At 37.8% G+C, this 17,057-nt stretch overlaps 1 protein-coding gene across 1 annotated transcript in view; it reads right to left on the reverse strand.

Annotated features, from left to right (window-relative positions):
- Positions 1–4,049: 4,049 nt before the first annotated feature.
- Positions 4,050–17,057, reverse strand: part of LOC133284698 (uncharacterized) — a 69,183-nt gene continuing 56,175 nt past the window's right edge. Inside the window, exons 8-10 of the mRNA XM_061481775.1 lie at positions 11,965–12,036; positions 7,665–7,730; positions 4,050–4,213 (exon numbers count right to left, since the gene is read on the reverse strand). Coding sequence (XP_061337759.1) covers positions 4,076–4,213; positions 7,665–7,730; positions 11,965–12,036 — 276 coding nt within the window. The 3' untranslated portion in view covers positions 4,050–4,075. The remainder of the gene's footprint in view (positions 4,214–7,664; positions 7,731–11,964; positions 12,037–17,057) is intronic.

The raw sequence follows: 17,057 nt of genomic DNA on the forward strand, positions 1-17,057 counted from the left end.
GGATCTTGAGAAAGCCTATGATAGGATTGATTGGGTTTTTCTGGAGCAAACTCTAATTGATGTTCGGCTTCCTACACAAACGGTCCAACTCATTATGGAATGTGTGTCTTCCACTACTATGAATGTCCTCTGGAATGGCTGCCAAATAAGGGAATTCAAATCCTCAAGGGGTATAAGACAAGGTGATCCACTATCACCATACTTGTTTGTACTTTGTATTGAGAGATTGGCACATCTAATAAATGATAAGGTGATGAAGAAGGAGTGGAAACCCATAACCCTTAGAAAAGGGGGACCACCGATATCACATCTGTTTTTTGCAGATGATATTACTGAGGCCTCAGTTGATCAAGCTCAAACTATCTCACAGGTGTTGGACTGTTTTTGCAAGGCATCTGGACAAAAAATTAACCAAGAAAAGACCAAGGTGTTTTTCTCACAAAATATCCATCATTCAAGGGCGGACCAGATTTCAAGGGAGATGGGATTCACCAGAACAAATGACTTGGGAAAATATTTGGGGATCCCAATCATGCATGATAGAGTCTCAGCAAAGAAATTCAGCTTTATTCTTCAAAAAATGGATGCTAGGCACAATACATGGCAAATGGCAACTCTCTCCTTGGCAGGTAGAACAACACTGGCTCAATCGGTCTTGTCCTCCCTTCCCTCATACACTATGCAAACTTGCATTCTCCCAGCAAAGACCTGCGATGAGATTGAAAGGAGATTAAGGGACTTTGTCTGGGGGTCAAATCATGAGGCTCGAAGGATACATGGAATAGCTTGGGCCAATATCTGCAGACACAAAAAGTCGGGTGGGCTTGGCATCAAACGCGTCAGACGAGTAAATCAGGCATCCATTATGAAGCTAGGGCATGGATTAATTACAAAATCGGATGCACTTTGGGTGAGAGTTTTAAAAAACAAGTATAGGTGGGAGAGGATACAATTCTGAAACTCACACAATGCAGAACAGCATCTCCACTATGGAATGGAATTCTCAAATGGTGGCAGCCAATTATGGAGGGCACTCGCATCCACGTGGGAGACGACATTAACACCAATTTCTGAGTGGATAACTGGGTCCCAAATGCTGGTCCACTGCTGGCCCACGTTACTGGAGAAGTACCAACAAACATGCAAACGTGGTCGGTTAGTAATTTTGTTACAGATGAAGGTCATTGGAATTGGAACTGCGTCAACAACTTACTTCCCTCAGAATTCTGTGACAAGATAGCCAATGTCCTCCCTCAGTCCCGACTTAATGGAGAGGATAGACCTATTTGGACTCATGCCAATGACTTCAGTTTCAGTATCAAATCAGCTTACAGCCTAATCACACAGGATATCCAAGAAAATGATGACATCAACTGGAACGCGCTTTGGAGTTGGAATGGGCCTCGTCGTATACAAATATTCCTTTGGCAAGCAAAGAGCAAAATTATGTTAACAAATACCAGGAGACTCCAACGTAAACTCACAACCTCAGCGATGTGCCCTAGATGCCACATACAAGAAGAAACAGTGTTACACCTACTGAGGGACTGCGTTTCCAGTAAACATATCTGGTATAGTCTGGGCCTAACAGTGGCGAACCAATCATTCTTCAATCAGTCCGTCCAAATTTGGTTCGATGAAAATCTCACAATTACAAACAAGTCTTATCACAATCGCTACTGGCATATCTTCTTTGGAGTCACTTGCTGGCACATTTGGAAAGCAAGGAATACACTAATCTTCGACCAAAAGACTTCGCAAGTAAGGCAATTATCCTTTGAGATCAGTAATCATGTCTACCACTTTCTCACACTCAAAGTCTCCTTAGTTCAAATGGTTTATCCAAATCGAAGAGGATGGAGCACCACGTTTGCTAGCAGCACCCAAATAATGGATGGGCTAAAGTAAATGTCGATGCCTCCTGTGTTCATAAAGGGAAGAGCTCGAGCTTTGGTGGAGTCATCAGGGACGACACAGGCAAATGGATCCTGGGATTTTGTGGGAGGCTGGGACATGGAAGCTCCCTAACAGCTGAGCTTAGAGGCTTCTTAGAAGGAATCCAGCAGGCCAAAAGGCTAGGTCTTAACAACGTATGCATAGAGGGTGATTCTTTGGTAACTATCAATCTTATTAACACAGGTTGCCAGCAAAACCACCCTCTATTCAATTGTCAAAAGGATCCGTCATCTTCTTCAAGAAGACTGGAACACTATCATAACCCATACATTTCGAGAAGGAAATGCAGTGGCTGACTGGCTGGCGTCTTCAAGCCATCATTTCAAAGACTGGGATACTCATTTTTTTGTTGATCCACCATTAGGATGTCATGTTCTATTAGCTAGAGACTCCATGGGCATTTCTTGCCCACGTTTTTGTAATATGTAGTCCTTATTTTCCCTCTGTTTGAAAAAAAGAAAAAACACAAAAAGTTAGAAGCTTATCCATTTATCTACTAGTGACAAGTTTATATATTATGATGCACCGATACTGACACGGGACATGACACGATATGATATGCCAACACATTAATTCTAAAAAATATCATATTTCGATACGTTAGGACACGTTTTGATATTAAATAATATTTTTAATATATATAATATAATTTATATTTAATACATATAATGGCCTATAATAAGTTATATAACCAATCAAATATTCAAATTTCATAACATAAATATAAACAAAAATAATTTTTCGTACCTTGTTAATTTTTCATGTAAATTTCATAACAGAAAAAAATTGATTTGTAATTGTTTTTTATTTTTAGTTAATGAAATAAAATTAAGAAGTAAAAAAAAAACAAAAAAAAATGTGTCGGATGCGTGTCGGAGCGTTGACCGCATGTCGAAAAAAATGGACTGCGTGTCAAAAAAACGTCGGATGGTATCAGAGCGTTGACCGCGTATCCCAAAATGTTGACCGAGTGTCGGACGCGTGTCAAAGCGTGTCCGTGTACGTGTCCGACACACATTTTGAGAAATTTAGCGTGTCGGTGCTTTGGAGTCTATATGCATCACATTCTAGTAGTGTTTCTACTTCTAGTAGTGTTTTTACACGTGATCCTTTCGCTTATATATGTATGCAATACGTGTTCATCGTACATAATCTTTTATTACAAATATGTGACTCATAATTTCGATAATTTAAAGAAAGCATTAAATAAATAAATTATAGTAACCAAAATTACATAAATTATATGAGAAATTAAGTGGGAATAATTATTAAGAAGTCCATTCATTAACATTTCGTGTTCGATACTTCTCGATATTTTACGATACTCCGACACGACAACACATATTATAGAGACTCAAAAAAGAATTTAAATGTTGCTTTACGTTTTTAGTTATAAGTATTAAATTTGTTGGATTACGATTACCAATTTATTAATATAAATATTTAGGGTATTTTTTTTTTTGAAAAATTGATTGATGTTATAAGTTTAGCTTTATTTTTTTTGTTAAATTATTGAATATTAAATATAATATACACTACATAAATTAAAAATATTATTTAATATCAAAACATGTCCTAGTATATCAAAATCTAATACTTTTTAGAATTAACATATCAGAATGTATAATCCCGTGTTGATGAAACATAGAAGAAAAATTCCCACATTCCATTTAATTAATAATGTAGACCGCATTGAAAACACCTACTAGTGAAACAAACGTTGGAAAGGGCAAAGTGAAAAGATATAACCTTTCATAATCTATTGATATTGAGTAGATCCTAGTATAAAGCATGATGAGTGCATAAAAGGTTTATGTTTTTTCACCTTAAACGAAAAGTTTTGTTTAAAATCATGCTTTGCTATCTTCCAACGTGATAAAGATTACACGTTTTATTTACAAAAAAAAAAAAAAAGATTACACGTTTTTAACTTTCAACAAGCAGGCAAAGTACCTCGGATAATCGCTTTGTGCAATTGTAATTGGTAGGTTTCAGGGAGAATAAATTATTGGAATTGGCTTTTTAGTTGAAAAAGTCAATAACGATACTATATTTTAAACAATTTGAATATAACCAATTATGTTAACCGCAAACCTAACAAATACATCACTCAAATCTATCATTCCATCTCCTTGTCAGGTCCAATATACAAGGTGCAACATACAGAGATAACAATAAGTAAAATCCCAATGAGGTGATCAAAAGATGCAGCAGCTACTCTTGTCAAAGCAAGGGTCCAAAATTGGGTTAGTGCTGTCTGAAACACAGAAAGGCAGGTATGTATCAGTCCCCAGGGCTAGTATTCAAATCCAAGTATCATGGAAAGAAAATAATATTCTATAAAGGCAGTGTAATCAGTTAAATGCTTAGTGAAACTAATGCATAGGCTTAGATACAAGACACATGACAGAAAATAACCAATGAGATCATCGCATGGTATTGAGATTAAGACACGAATCAATCACGTCTTATAAGATGACTATAATCAAAGTAAAACACTCCATGCTCTCAAGACAAGTTATATCATGTTTAAACAGGAAGAGATAAATGCAGAAATGACTGCAACACATACAAAATGGAACCTTCACTGATAACCTTGGAGGAGGTATTGCTAAGGATTTAGTTGACTAAAAACGTTGCACCCAAATAACACCTCAATATCTAAGCCTGTGTATGAGAGAGTTTGATGGCTCATTTAATATCAATCTAAGTATCCTACAAAATAATTACTAATTAAAAAAATTCGGCACACTAATGCATTTTTCCTACCATTTTCCCCAAATTATTTACCAAGTGGAAAATGCCCTTTCTGCATACTCTTACCTAGCTCAATAACCAATTTGTTAGCAGGCCTTGCTAAAAATGTGCAAGCAATGTGTCTTCAAAGATGCGCCTTGTTATTGAGGAAGGTCTTCAAATGTTGTTGAAGTGTTGAAGTTTGTTAATAACAAGGCGCATCTTTGAAGACAACAAAAGTTCAACACAATTGCAAGCCATAATAGAAGATTATCTTGAAGCACTCAAGCATCGCCAACCAGTCAATTCATACTCGATGACAACAAATAAACAACTCATGAAGTCCGACATAATACCGATCAGTTACATTGTATCCTGCTTGGAACACTGCACACTATGGGTAACCGGCCTAAGCTGTCATACATCTTGTCACCTTGACTCCTTCAAGCTACCAAGCTGGGGGGCTTCTGTTTTGGGCCTAGCATGATTGGGCCCCATATCACTAAGCCCACAGTCTAGAACCTTCTAGAGGGCATCCATGACAAGCCATATAGGCTCACCACTGGGACATCTCCCTATCCCTGCACTGCTGCCCCTGTACATTGACAGTGGGCAGCTTGATGAGACAGCTCAGGGGGTTGACCAACGGTCTCCTCCATGCTATAGAGGACTTTCCTCTCTAAATACCCCTCTCACACATGGAGAGGTGATCTTCTGCCTATGTTGTTACTCTGCCCATTGGTAGAGCCATCCTCACCACACACACCCCCTTATGCACCATGGGAAGCTCCACTTTCTCTACCATTGTCACTATGGACACCCTCTATATCAACATACTTCACCCTTCATGGGACACATTTTATGTACACCATCAGTACACAATGTATTGACAAACTTAACAACATTGTGGATACAAATCCAAATGGTCATGTGAGGCATGTATGGAATCTAAAAGCAAAAAAGATTGTTTCAACTTTCAACTAAAAACAAAACAATTTCCATATGAAGAATAAAATTCAAAACAGATTGATTTTTAATCAAAGACGAATAAGATGCCTGATGTATGGAGGAAAAGTATGATTGTGCCTATCTACAAAAACAAGGGAGATATACAGAATTGTTCAAACTATAGAGGCATTAAGCTAATGAGCCATACTATGAAGTTGTGGGAGAGGATTATTGAACATCGCTTGAGGAGAGATACCAAGGTTTCTGTAAATCAATTTGGATTTATGCCAGGAAGATGTACCATGGAAGCCATTTTCTTGATGCGACAACTAATGGAAAGATACCGAGAAAAGAAGAAGGACTTGCATATGGTGTTCATAGACCTTGAGAAAGCATACGATAGGGTTCCAAGGAAAGTTTTATGGTGGGTCCTGGAGAAGAAAAAGGTTCCATTAAAGTATGTAAAGGCAATCAAGGATATGCATGATGGGGCTACTACATGTGTAAAAGCTTGTAATGGATCATCAAGTTATTTTCCTATCACGGAAGGTGTACACCAAGGGTCGGCTCTAAGTCCTTACCTCTTTGCCTTAGTTATGGATGAACTAACAAAAGACATTCAAGAGGAAGTGCCATGGTGTATGCTTTTTGCAGACGATATTGTGCTTATTGATGAGAGCAAGGAGGGTGTTAATAGAAAACTTGAATTGTGGAGAAGCACATTGGAATCCAGAGGATTCACATTAAGTCGAAGCAAGACTGAGTATCTGAAGTGTGAGTTTTCTCTGGTACGAGATGAGGATCAAGAACCTGTGCATCTAAATGGTCAAGAGGTACCCAAAAAAGATGCTTTTAAATACTTGGGCTCCATTTTACAAAACGGTGGAGAGATTGATGAGGATGTAAATCACAGAATCAGAGCAGGGTGGATGAAATGGCGCAGTGCAAATGTGTGACCGCAAAATCCCCCTGAAGTTAAAAGGAAAATTCTATAAAACGGCAGTAAGACCGGCAATGCTATATGGAGCGGAATGCTGGCCAGCACATAGGCAACATGAGCATAAGATGGGAGTAGCAGAGATGAGGATGTTAAGGTGGATGTGTGGTTACACAAGGATGGATAAGATAAGAAATGAAGATATTCGACGAAAGGTCAGAATAGTACCGGTAGCCGAGAAGATGAGAGAACATAGATTGAGGTGGTTTGGGCACGTGATGAGAAGACCCATGGATGCTCCTGTAAGAACAGAAGTTTGTTACCAAGAGCTAAACACAAAAAGAGGCAGAGGTAGGCCGAAGCTTACTTGGGGGAAAGTAGTAAAACAAGATTTAATGGAGTGGGATATAGATTGGCGGACAGTATGTCTTAGAACGGAATGGAGAAAAGCTATAAGTATGGTGGAGGGTTAGACCCGCTGTTATTCCTATGTTCCAGATGGTCCCTTTTTAGTCCTTTTCTCCTCCATTTCCCCCACTTTTTCTTGTCCCTTTCTTTTTGTACTTTTATTTATTTATATATACATATATTTTTATTTTATTTTATTTTATTTTATTTTATTTTATTTTTATTTTTTATTTTTTATTTATTTATTTATTTATTTATTTTTTGCTTTTTTACTTTTTTTCAACCGTTTTGTATCTTTCATGTGGGTTCATCTACCACCGACCCCAATTAATTTGGGATAAAGGTGTTGTTGATGTTGATGTTGTTTTGGCCTTCAGGAGCCAAACCAGAACCTCCATACATCACTGGCACCACAACAGCTTAATGAAACATATAGAGATTGATGACTGGTGCATATAGAAATTTATAGTTCTCTTTTAATTCCAAATCTGGTGCATAAGTTGTCATGATTGATGACTGAAAACCAGGATAACTAAGAGTTATGCTACATACATGCTAATGACAAAATACAAACTTCGCAATTGGTTTCCCGAAGAGTTGGGATCTAAAATATATATAGAACTAAATTAAAATTAAAAAGGAAAAAAGAGAACCAGCAGCTGTAAAGTGAGAAGGATACCTCCAAGTACTGGATGTTGGCAACTTTACCAGTCCTCTCAAGTTGCAGTCCTCGTGCTAACAAGGCCTGCAAAAGATTCATGTACAATTCTATCAAATGGTAAAGAGAGGTTTGTTTCATACTATATGAGAGAAGTTATTGAAGATAAAGGAGAATACAAAGATAGAATAAGGCATCCTCCTAGAAAAGCAAAAGAAAATGAGAACAAAAGCAAGTAGAAATAACATCAATACATTCAAACAAAGCACTCAAATCTGACTGCACACTAGACAACTACGCACCAAGAGATGACCACTAGTAGGATACCACAAGAAGCCAAAATAATAACTATATCAAACAAGAATTGTTTAAAAGAAATTCTTCTACAAATTTACCATGTAGAATTATAAAAATTGAGAGAACCTACCATACAGGTTCATAAACCATCCACTTCTTCAATGATTTTATCCCTAGTTGAGCAACGCCATTAGATTAACTCATCAAAGAAGTAAAATGTAAACCCAGAGTGTTGTCAAGATCACGATTAAGATCGTAGGATCGTACAATCCTACAATTTGTTTTCCTTTAGCGATCCAAATAGCAAGTAAAATCATCTCAACATCGGATTGTGTGGGATGGCAATGGAAACTCGTAATATCGGTGGGATCCATTGCAACGATTGTAAACAAAAAGAAGAAAAAAAAACCCCAAAACCCACGACCCAGAAGAAATAAAAAATCAAATTTCATGCCATCAACCCTGCGACCTTCTTCTTCTGACTCCTTAAGGTAAGTGTTCCTATTTGTTTCACTCTTATGTCTACTTGGTGACTGTCAAAACTTTCAGTTGAGAGATAACAAAATTTTTGGATCGAGATATAATATGGTCTCCATTTATTCTATGTTCTTTTTTCTGTGCTTGTTTAGTGTTTAAACTTAATATATTTCTGTATTGTCTAAATTCTTCCGATCTTTCCATATGGATATATTGTCCTCCTGATATGGATTTAGTGCTTTCAATTATATTGTCTATAATTTTGTATTGCCTTCCACTCTTTCGGTTTTTTAATAATAAAAATAAAAAAAAATAAAAAAACCACTCCCCGTTAAACCCAACTATTGAGTGTGGGGTGAAGATAATCCTTGTACGCAACCTTATTCTAGCATAATAGCAAAGAGGCTTTTTCCTGGTTTCGAACCCATGACCTTTCAGTCATGAAAGAACAACTTTACCATCGCTCCAGTTCGCCCCCCTTTTCTTTTTGGTTTTTTTTCAGTTTTTTAATATAAAGATGAAAAATTAGTATTTTTTTTTTTTTTGAATAACATTGGCCTTGTTTATAATTTATCTATATTTATTGGTAATGATTTCGAGTTGTCTTTTATATTTTAACTCTTTTGTTGTCTTTTATATTTGCTATCTTTTAAAATTAAGAATGTAAGATCTTACAATAAATATTCATTTATATGTATAAATATTATTTTTTATAATTAAAATTAGGAACGTAAGAGCTTATAATTCGTGTCGATCCCATCATTTAGGATATTGCCACCCTTTTCTGACCATAGATATAAGATCTTGATCTAGAAAACCTTGCCTAGGAGTCTCTATTGCCAGCCACCCTCCCTTGATCAACATACTCAACACTAAGAAACAGGACAAAGAAGAAGATAAACAGCAAGAACCAAAAAATGTCATACTGTTTGTTAATATATTAAGGTTATTATATTATTAGTCTTACTTTTAGTGGGCTTGGGTTTCTACCAGCAATACAAGTATAGTAGTACTCGACCTAATTACAACCGTGCCGGTTAAAGTCATTGCCTAGAAGAATTAATGAGAAGTTGAGTCCCTGATTTTATAGCCCCTTTAAGCTGCTTGAGCGAATTGATGAAGTTGCTTATAGGTTGGATTTCCCCCCTGCAAGTGAAGTCTATCCTATCTTTCATGTGTCTTTGCTAAAAAAGGCAATTTCACTGTCCACTAACATACAACCCCTACCTCCAATGTTGAATGAAGAAAGGGAGTTGGTGGTTGAGCCAGAAGCTATGATTGATTGGTGCATTTCTCACATGGGCAAGTTCGAGGGTTGTGGTTGATAGGTTGACCAAGTATGCCTATTTCATTCCTCTCAGTCATCCATTTGATGCCAAGGAAGTTGCATAGCTGTTTATTAAAGAGGTGGAGTGCCTACAAGGCTTTCCAAAGTCTATTGTCTCTGATTGTGACAAAATCTTTATAAGTAAGTTCCAGTTAGCTTTGTTCAAAAGTTCTGGAACCCAATTAAAGTATAGTTCAACTTATCATCCCCAGTCTAATGCACAAACAGACTGGTAAATTGCTGTTTGGAGACTTGCTTAAGGTGTCACTGCAGTCCTAGACCCAAAACCTAGCCCAAACGGTTATTTTTGGCCAAGTTTTGGTACAATACAGCCTTCAAGGGAGCTACATGAATGACTCCTTTTAAAGCCCTCTATGGAAGTGACCCACCTTCATTGTTCAAATTCAAAGAGTATTGTTACCCCTCTTCTTGATGAAGTCACAGTTTGGCTTCAAGAACGTGACAATATCCTCCATGACCTACATCAGCATCTAGTTTTTGCTCAAAATCGTATGAAGTTCTAAGCTGATCTACATCAGCAGAGTTGTTACTTTTGCTGCCAATGATTTGGTTTGTTCAAAGTTACAACAGTATCAGTTAAAGTCATTAGCTAGAAGAATAAATGAGAAGTCGAGTCCTAGATTTATAGCCCCTTTAAGGTGCTGGAGCAAATTTGGTGAAGATGCCTATAGGTTGGATTTTCCCCCTGCATGTGATGTGCATCCTATTTTTCATGTGTCTTTCCTCAAAAACGAAACTTCACCATCCACTAACATACAGCTCAAGTGGAAGCACCTCCCTTCCTTTGACAACTCTTGGGAGGATTCTATTGCCATCATTGATCAGTTTCCAAATTTTTACCATGAGGACTAGGTTAAACTTTTTTTTTATCTGTGGGGTGGTGGTGCTGGTATTGATAGGCCCCCAAAAGTTTATTCTAGGAAACATTATAGAGGAACTCATCCCCTACTGAGTCACCAAATTCGTTAGAAGAGAATATTCTGTAATATTCTGTCAGGAAGGGAAAACCACGCTAGGAGTGCAAATGTTGCTGCTTGTGCTGACGTGGATAATTGAATTGGTGAAGTGCTGAGGAGAGGAGAGTAGTGGTGGTATTGGTAGATAGAGTAGCATGCTTTTGGGTGGAATCATCGTGGAATTTGGGGAGGATAGCACAGCTCCTCGAACTGCTCTGTAATTTACTTTTATATGTTTCAGTCCTGTTATGCTTTCCAGTTATCATTTCTTTTGGTGGTTTCTTGGCAATTGTCTATATTTCCCCATTCTGAACCAAATATACCAGTCTTGTTATTATTTCTAGATTCAGGTGTTGGTTGATTGTATCCAAGCATCCTTGAGTTGCCTTTCCAGCGATGTTTTATGGAGCCTAATTTAATTTTACGCAATTTTTCTTGTTGAAGTGTTCATTTATAACTAGCTTAAAGCTTAGTAAGCTCTAGTGTGAGGGGAAGTATTAGAATATCTAGAAAATATCTCATAACTTTTTATTGTATCTTAGAATATTTTAGATTATCTTAGATGGTATCTTAGGAATGACTTTCGAATTTCATTGTATTTCCTTATTTGTTTCCTTATTTGATTTCACAAGGATTAGGAGTCTAGTACCACTACAAATAGGGATTAGGAGTCTAGTACCACTACAAATAGGGGTGCCTTATATTTTGGATCACATCATTAGAATCAAAAAATCTTATTATTTTGAGTATTCCTTTTCTCTCTTTTCCTTTTTGTCTACCTAAACCCTATAATTTCAACAGTAAAGAAGTGTCCATACTTCACAATTATAAAACACTCTCTGGAGCCCTTCAAAGTGCTACAATAAAATAAGGGATGAAGCTATGTTCGATAAAATTACTGTTTCACAAGTCTTAAGGCATTTAAGTTTCGATAAGTGCTATATTCAATACAGTTCACTAGAATGAGCAGAACTATGTAGCAATTACGAGTAAGATCAAATAAGTTAATATATTAGTGTAGGCAGAAACAACACCATTCTGAATAGCATATTTTTTTTCCTCCATCTTATTTTCTCTTTATCTGGGTCCCACTATAGAAGCAGAACTCATATATAGTCCTCATTTCAAGTAGAGCATGATAAAACCAATATTTTACTACACCAATTGCCTATAATAAGATAGTTAATTTTTTAGAAAAAAATAAATAAATAAGCAAACTATCATGATACAGTTCACAGTTTACCTCAGCAAAGAAGGCCAGAATACCAAGTACAAGCATAAGTAAAATTGACTGAACTCCTGGAAGCACAAAATCCTGTACAAAGGAGACAATATTTTATAAGTACTGAAATTTTCATCCATGTAAGATATGACATAGACTGATGGTAAAAGAGATAAGATTCTAGTAACAATTACTTAGACAAGCAATATCTGATATATATATTTTTTTGTTTTTTAGTACAAGCAATATCTGATATCTTACTGGTGAATAGCCTTCCATGATAAAGGTTATTTATAAAGCTATTAATGAAGCAACCCCTTTTTCCAATATGGTGATGGATGAACTCACTAAAGAGAGCAAGTTTGAGGTAGTAAGCAAGAGTTGTAAAGACTATGTTGCTGATAATCTAGAATATAAATTCAGCACAGGGATCCAATGAATGTATGACTTTCGTAACTAATCTTGTCTGTAACGCCTGACCGCTTCAAGAATCAACGACTATCCCCACATCCGCTTCAAGAATCAACGACTATCCCCACATACTAACACAAGACTTTTCAGTGTGCTTTTTCCTCACTCGCACACTTCCCGTGAAAACTTCCCAGAAGGTCACCCATCCCAGAATTGCTCCAAGTCAAGCACGCTTAACTATGGAGTTCTTCCGTTCCGGGCTACCGAAAAGAAGATGCATGTTGTTAGTATAGGTAGTACCAATTAATTCTTATAAGCTATCCCAAACCGTGCAGTCTCATACCTGCACAATCTTTGGAATCCCTCTCTTTCGGGTGTCGATTCGATTCATTCATGCATGTAACCCCACACTGCACGGTTTGGGATAGCTTATAAGAATTAATTGGTACTACCTATACTAACAAGATGCATCTTCTTTTCGGTAGCTCGAAACGAAAGAACTCCATAGTTAAGCGTGCTTGACTTAGAGCAATTCTGGGATGGGTGACCTCCTGGGAAGCTTTCTCGGGAAGTGTGCGAGTGAGGAAAAAGCACACTGAAAAGTCTTGTGTTAGTATGTGGGGATAGTCGTTGATTCTTGAAGCGGTCAGGCGTTACAAGTGGTATCAGAGCAGTTTCGTAGGGAAAATTGTTAACTATTGTTATGTATGCTTGGGTTTGATGCTTTATAGTTGTTTTGGTACTCTTTATGATTATTGCATTTGTGATCACTAAGTGTGGGCCTGATCAACTCATTTCTTTGTGTAACATGTGTAGTGACATGACGAGGAACCGAAACAACCCTAGACCATCGAATACCAATGCTCAGCCAGAACCTATTTTGGTTGCTCTAGTTAGGCCCCGAAGTGGTCGTGGGGCAGCAGGCGGGCAGCCTGATTCCGTGGCTGAAACTCTTGCAGCCGTTCAGAGGGAGTTGGCTGCTAGCCGGCAAGCCAATGAAAATTTGTTGAAGGCGAATGAAGATTCGCGGAATGCCATGACCGCGATGATGAACGAGTTGAGGACGTTAAGGGGTGCTAGACCTGTAAACCGGCAACCCACTCCTCCTCACACTGCCACGCCTACTCCACCTATTCTCCAAGAAGAGGGTGGAGCGGGTAACAATGAGGGTGAGGCTAGTCACCATTCTGGTAGTCATAGTCATCACGCTGAGGTTCATCAACCACGAATAGAGCATGTCGATGAACATGAAGCCGAGGAAAGACGATTGACGGCTTTCAGAAAGCATAAACTTCCTACTTTTAATGGAGGCTATGACCCACTGGTGGCAGCAAAATGGCTCCAAGCTATGGAGAAGATCTTCAGGGTGATGAGATGCCCTGATGCATTGAAGTTGGTCTACTCCGTGTATATGTTGGAAGGTGAAGCTGAAGATTGGTGGATGAATACGGTGCAACCATTAGAAGCTGAAGGCCGAGAAATCACCTGGCGGTTGTTCGAGACGTTGTTCTTGGACAACTACTTCCCTAGGGAGGCAAGGGAACAGAAGCAGAATGAGCACAATGATCAAAAGCAAGGGTCGATGTCAATGGACCAATATTTTGCTAAATTCAATGGATTGGTGAAGTACGCCAACTATGGGAGAGCCCTACCCACTCCAGCTGAGATGACCTCCAAGTTTCAATGGGGTCTGAACGAGAAGATGTCTCGGAAGATGTCAAATTGTGACATCCGAGAGTTTAGTAGATTTGTGAACCAGTGCCGAAAGGTGGAAGAAGTGTACAATGTTTCCAAGATCAAAAAGCCTTCTGAGGCACAAGCATCTGGTGCTAGTGGAGCAACTGGCTCTATTTCATAAAAGAGTAAGAAAATGGATGAAAAGAAGAAATTACAAGCGAGACGATCGGAGGAAAAGTTTAAGAGAAGCGGGGGTCAACAATGTTGGGATGACGAAAGACCCCCTGTGCCCAAGTGTGACAATTGTGGCAGGCATCACAAGGGCGTTTGTTTGATGGGCCAGAACGTATGTTTTAAGTGTGGTAGACCTGGTCACTATGCGAGGGATTGTCCCCAGATTGTGGGACGGGTTGCTCATGTGCAAGTGGTCTCTGATCCTTCAGCAGCGGTGCATGTTAGTACTTCGACCCAACCCCAGCTAGAGGGGTTCCCATACTTGACGAAAGGTATGACGCATGTAGATTAATATGACATGCATAGTTTATTGAGGTTGGAGCCGCACATGCTTAGACTGTGGACTCAATTATGATTGTGTGATTAGATATGTCTAGTAATTAAAGACTAGGCTATGCATAGATTGCTAAAAGATGATAAGTTGTATGCATTGACCTTTCCATGGAAGTGGTGGTATTACCTCCATGAGGATAGTATCCTATGAGATAGAGAATTCTCGTTAAAGGTCTATATTGAGGGGAACTTCCCTTGGAGTTAGCCTTCGGGACCTCCTTGTGGTCAGATACCTAAGAGAAACAGCCTATAGCGGATCTCTCTTGGAAGTTCCATCAGATGAGATTTTTGTATAAGGTTATTTATTGGACCGCAGAAGGTCAGGGTTGAATACCGAGTGAATATGTATGACCCTTGAGGAAAGTGAAAGATAGAAATCATTGAAGGAAATAGTGGAAAGTAATTATAAAAACGAAAGCTAAATCGTGAAATGAAAGTTGGCATCCTATGATAGGATGATGAGGAAAAGATGAAGTAATTAACAGGGTAACTTCGGGAACACAAGAGAGTTCTCCGATAAATCCGTAGTTGAGGGAATGAGTGGTTTTGTTAGTTTTGAGGACAAAATCGCTAAAAAGGTAGGGTGAATATAATATCCCTAATTTAAGAATTTAATTAATTAATTTTAATTAAGTAATTAAGCTTGTATTAGTGAGTAAAATTAAGTTTAGGGCCTAATTAAGTGAATTGGGGTCACTTTTGAGGTAAAAAGTGTAGTCAGTTAAAATTAAGGGTTATAAATGAGTGTAGGCAAAAGTACCCAAAATATAAAAGTAAAGTTAAAAATATTACTTGAAAAATATTCTAGACCATTTGGTTAAGTTTGGTGGTGAATGGAGGTGAATAGATAGATGAGCTCATACCCGGTTAAAGTCACTTAACCTTTTATAAGTGACAAAACACCAACCCCACTCACATTTCTTCTTCTTCTTCCAGCGACCAAACCGTGGAGGGAAGTGTGCGAGTGAGGAAAAAGCACACTGAAAAGTCTCGTGTTAGTATGTGGGAATAGTCGTTGATTCTTGAAGCGGCCAGGCGTTGCATTGTCCATAAAGAGCATGAAGCACAACAAGGTTGATTTTGATTAGGGCTTCAATTTGAAAAGTATGGTTTTTACTTTAGGAATTTAAAATTTTTCAGTTAACGATTTTCCTTTGTTTATAGAGGGATATTCCTATCCCAGTTTATTTCCTATTCAGTTATTACTTTGTGTGGTATAAATACCCCTTTTCACAGCTTGAGGACTTTTCTTGCTTGATTATTGACATTAAGGAATTTTCAAACTTGTGAAATAAGAGGACAAATGTACCCAATATGAGTGCAATAAATGTATTTATAGACAGTAAACTATGCTAGTAGTACAGTATAGTACAGGACAATACGAAGGGCATAATTACCCTCAAGAACACTAAACACATGCTTAATACACTGCTCTTAATACTCCTCCTCAAGTTGTGACAAAGATTTTAATCATGCCCAACTTCTTATATAGATAGCTAACCCTACTTCCGTTCATTGCCTTCATGAGGATGTTGCCAATCTATTCTTTGGTCCTAACATATCCTGTGGATATAAGTCCTGTAAGAAAAATAATAAAATATAAAACAATTAATGAGGCCTTCACCTAACAGCTTAAATTGTAGGGTTGGATTTATTGTTTTGCATGGTATTAAAGTCTCTGTGATCAAATGGTCACAAATTCGATCCTCACCATCTCTATTCTATTAATAAATAATTAAATATTGTGGAGTTTCTTAGCACAGATAGGCAAACCTGTGCATTGACCATCCTTAAACCCAATGGGCTCTTGTGTTAAAGAATGTGTTAGAAAAATATAAATCTATTCATGTTATCTTCGTCTAACACCCTAAGTTGTTGGGTTGAATTAGTTGCTTTACAAGTCCATACTGGATCTTTTCCCAAATTAAGTGACAATTAGCTTCTATTTATTGTTACCTATCATGGAATACTGGGTTTGGGACCATGTGAAGGGTAGCTCAGGTATTACACCACAACTGCATAGGGGAAGCCACCTTGAATACGATATCATCAAGTAAATGATACACCCGTAATAATTCACAAGAAAATTGGACCATTGCTTGATATTCATTCTCTGAACCTAACCTTGCTACTATGTTATGCCAGTTGATTTTCCCAAAAATCAAATTTCCTCCTAGGAAAACACAATAACCGAAAGTTGGTTTTCGAACTAGAAGAGACCCTTCCCAATCTATATCAAAGTAACCTTCCAATGTGCAATGGTCATGGTCTTTATAAAGAATTGCATGTGTTGGAGCTCCTTTTACATACCTTAAGATATGTAACATTGCATGACCATGAGAACCTCAAAGCAATGACATGAACAAATTATCTTACACTTATTAGGCAAGAGATATCTAACCATGTCAGAGTAAGGTAGTTTAGTTTACCAACCAGCTTTTTGCACCTCTCACGATCCT

The sequence above is a fragment of the Gastrolobium bilobum genome, unplaced genomic scaffold (genome assembly GCF_033153095.1).
Source record: "Gastrolobium bilobum isolate Gb01-03AN ecotype WA unplaced genomic scaffold, APGP_CSIRO_Gbil_v1 utg6879, whole genome shotgun sequence".
Lineage (NCBI taxonomy): Eukaryota > Viridiplantae > Streptophyta > Magnoliopsida > Fabales > Fabaceae > Gastrolobium > Gastrolobium bilobum.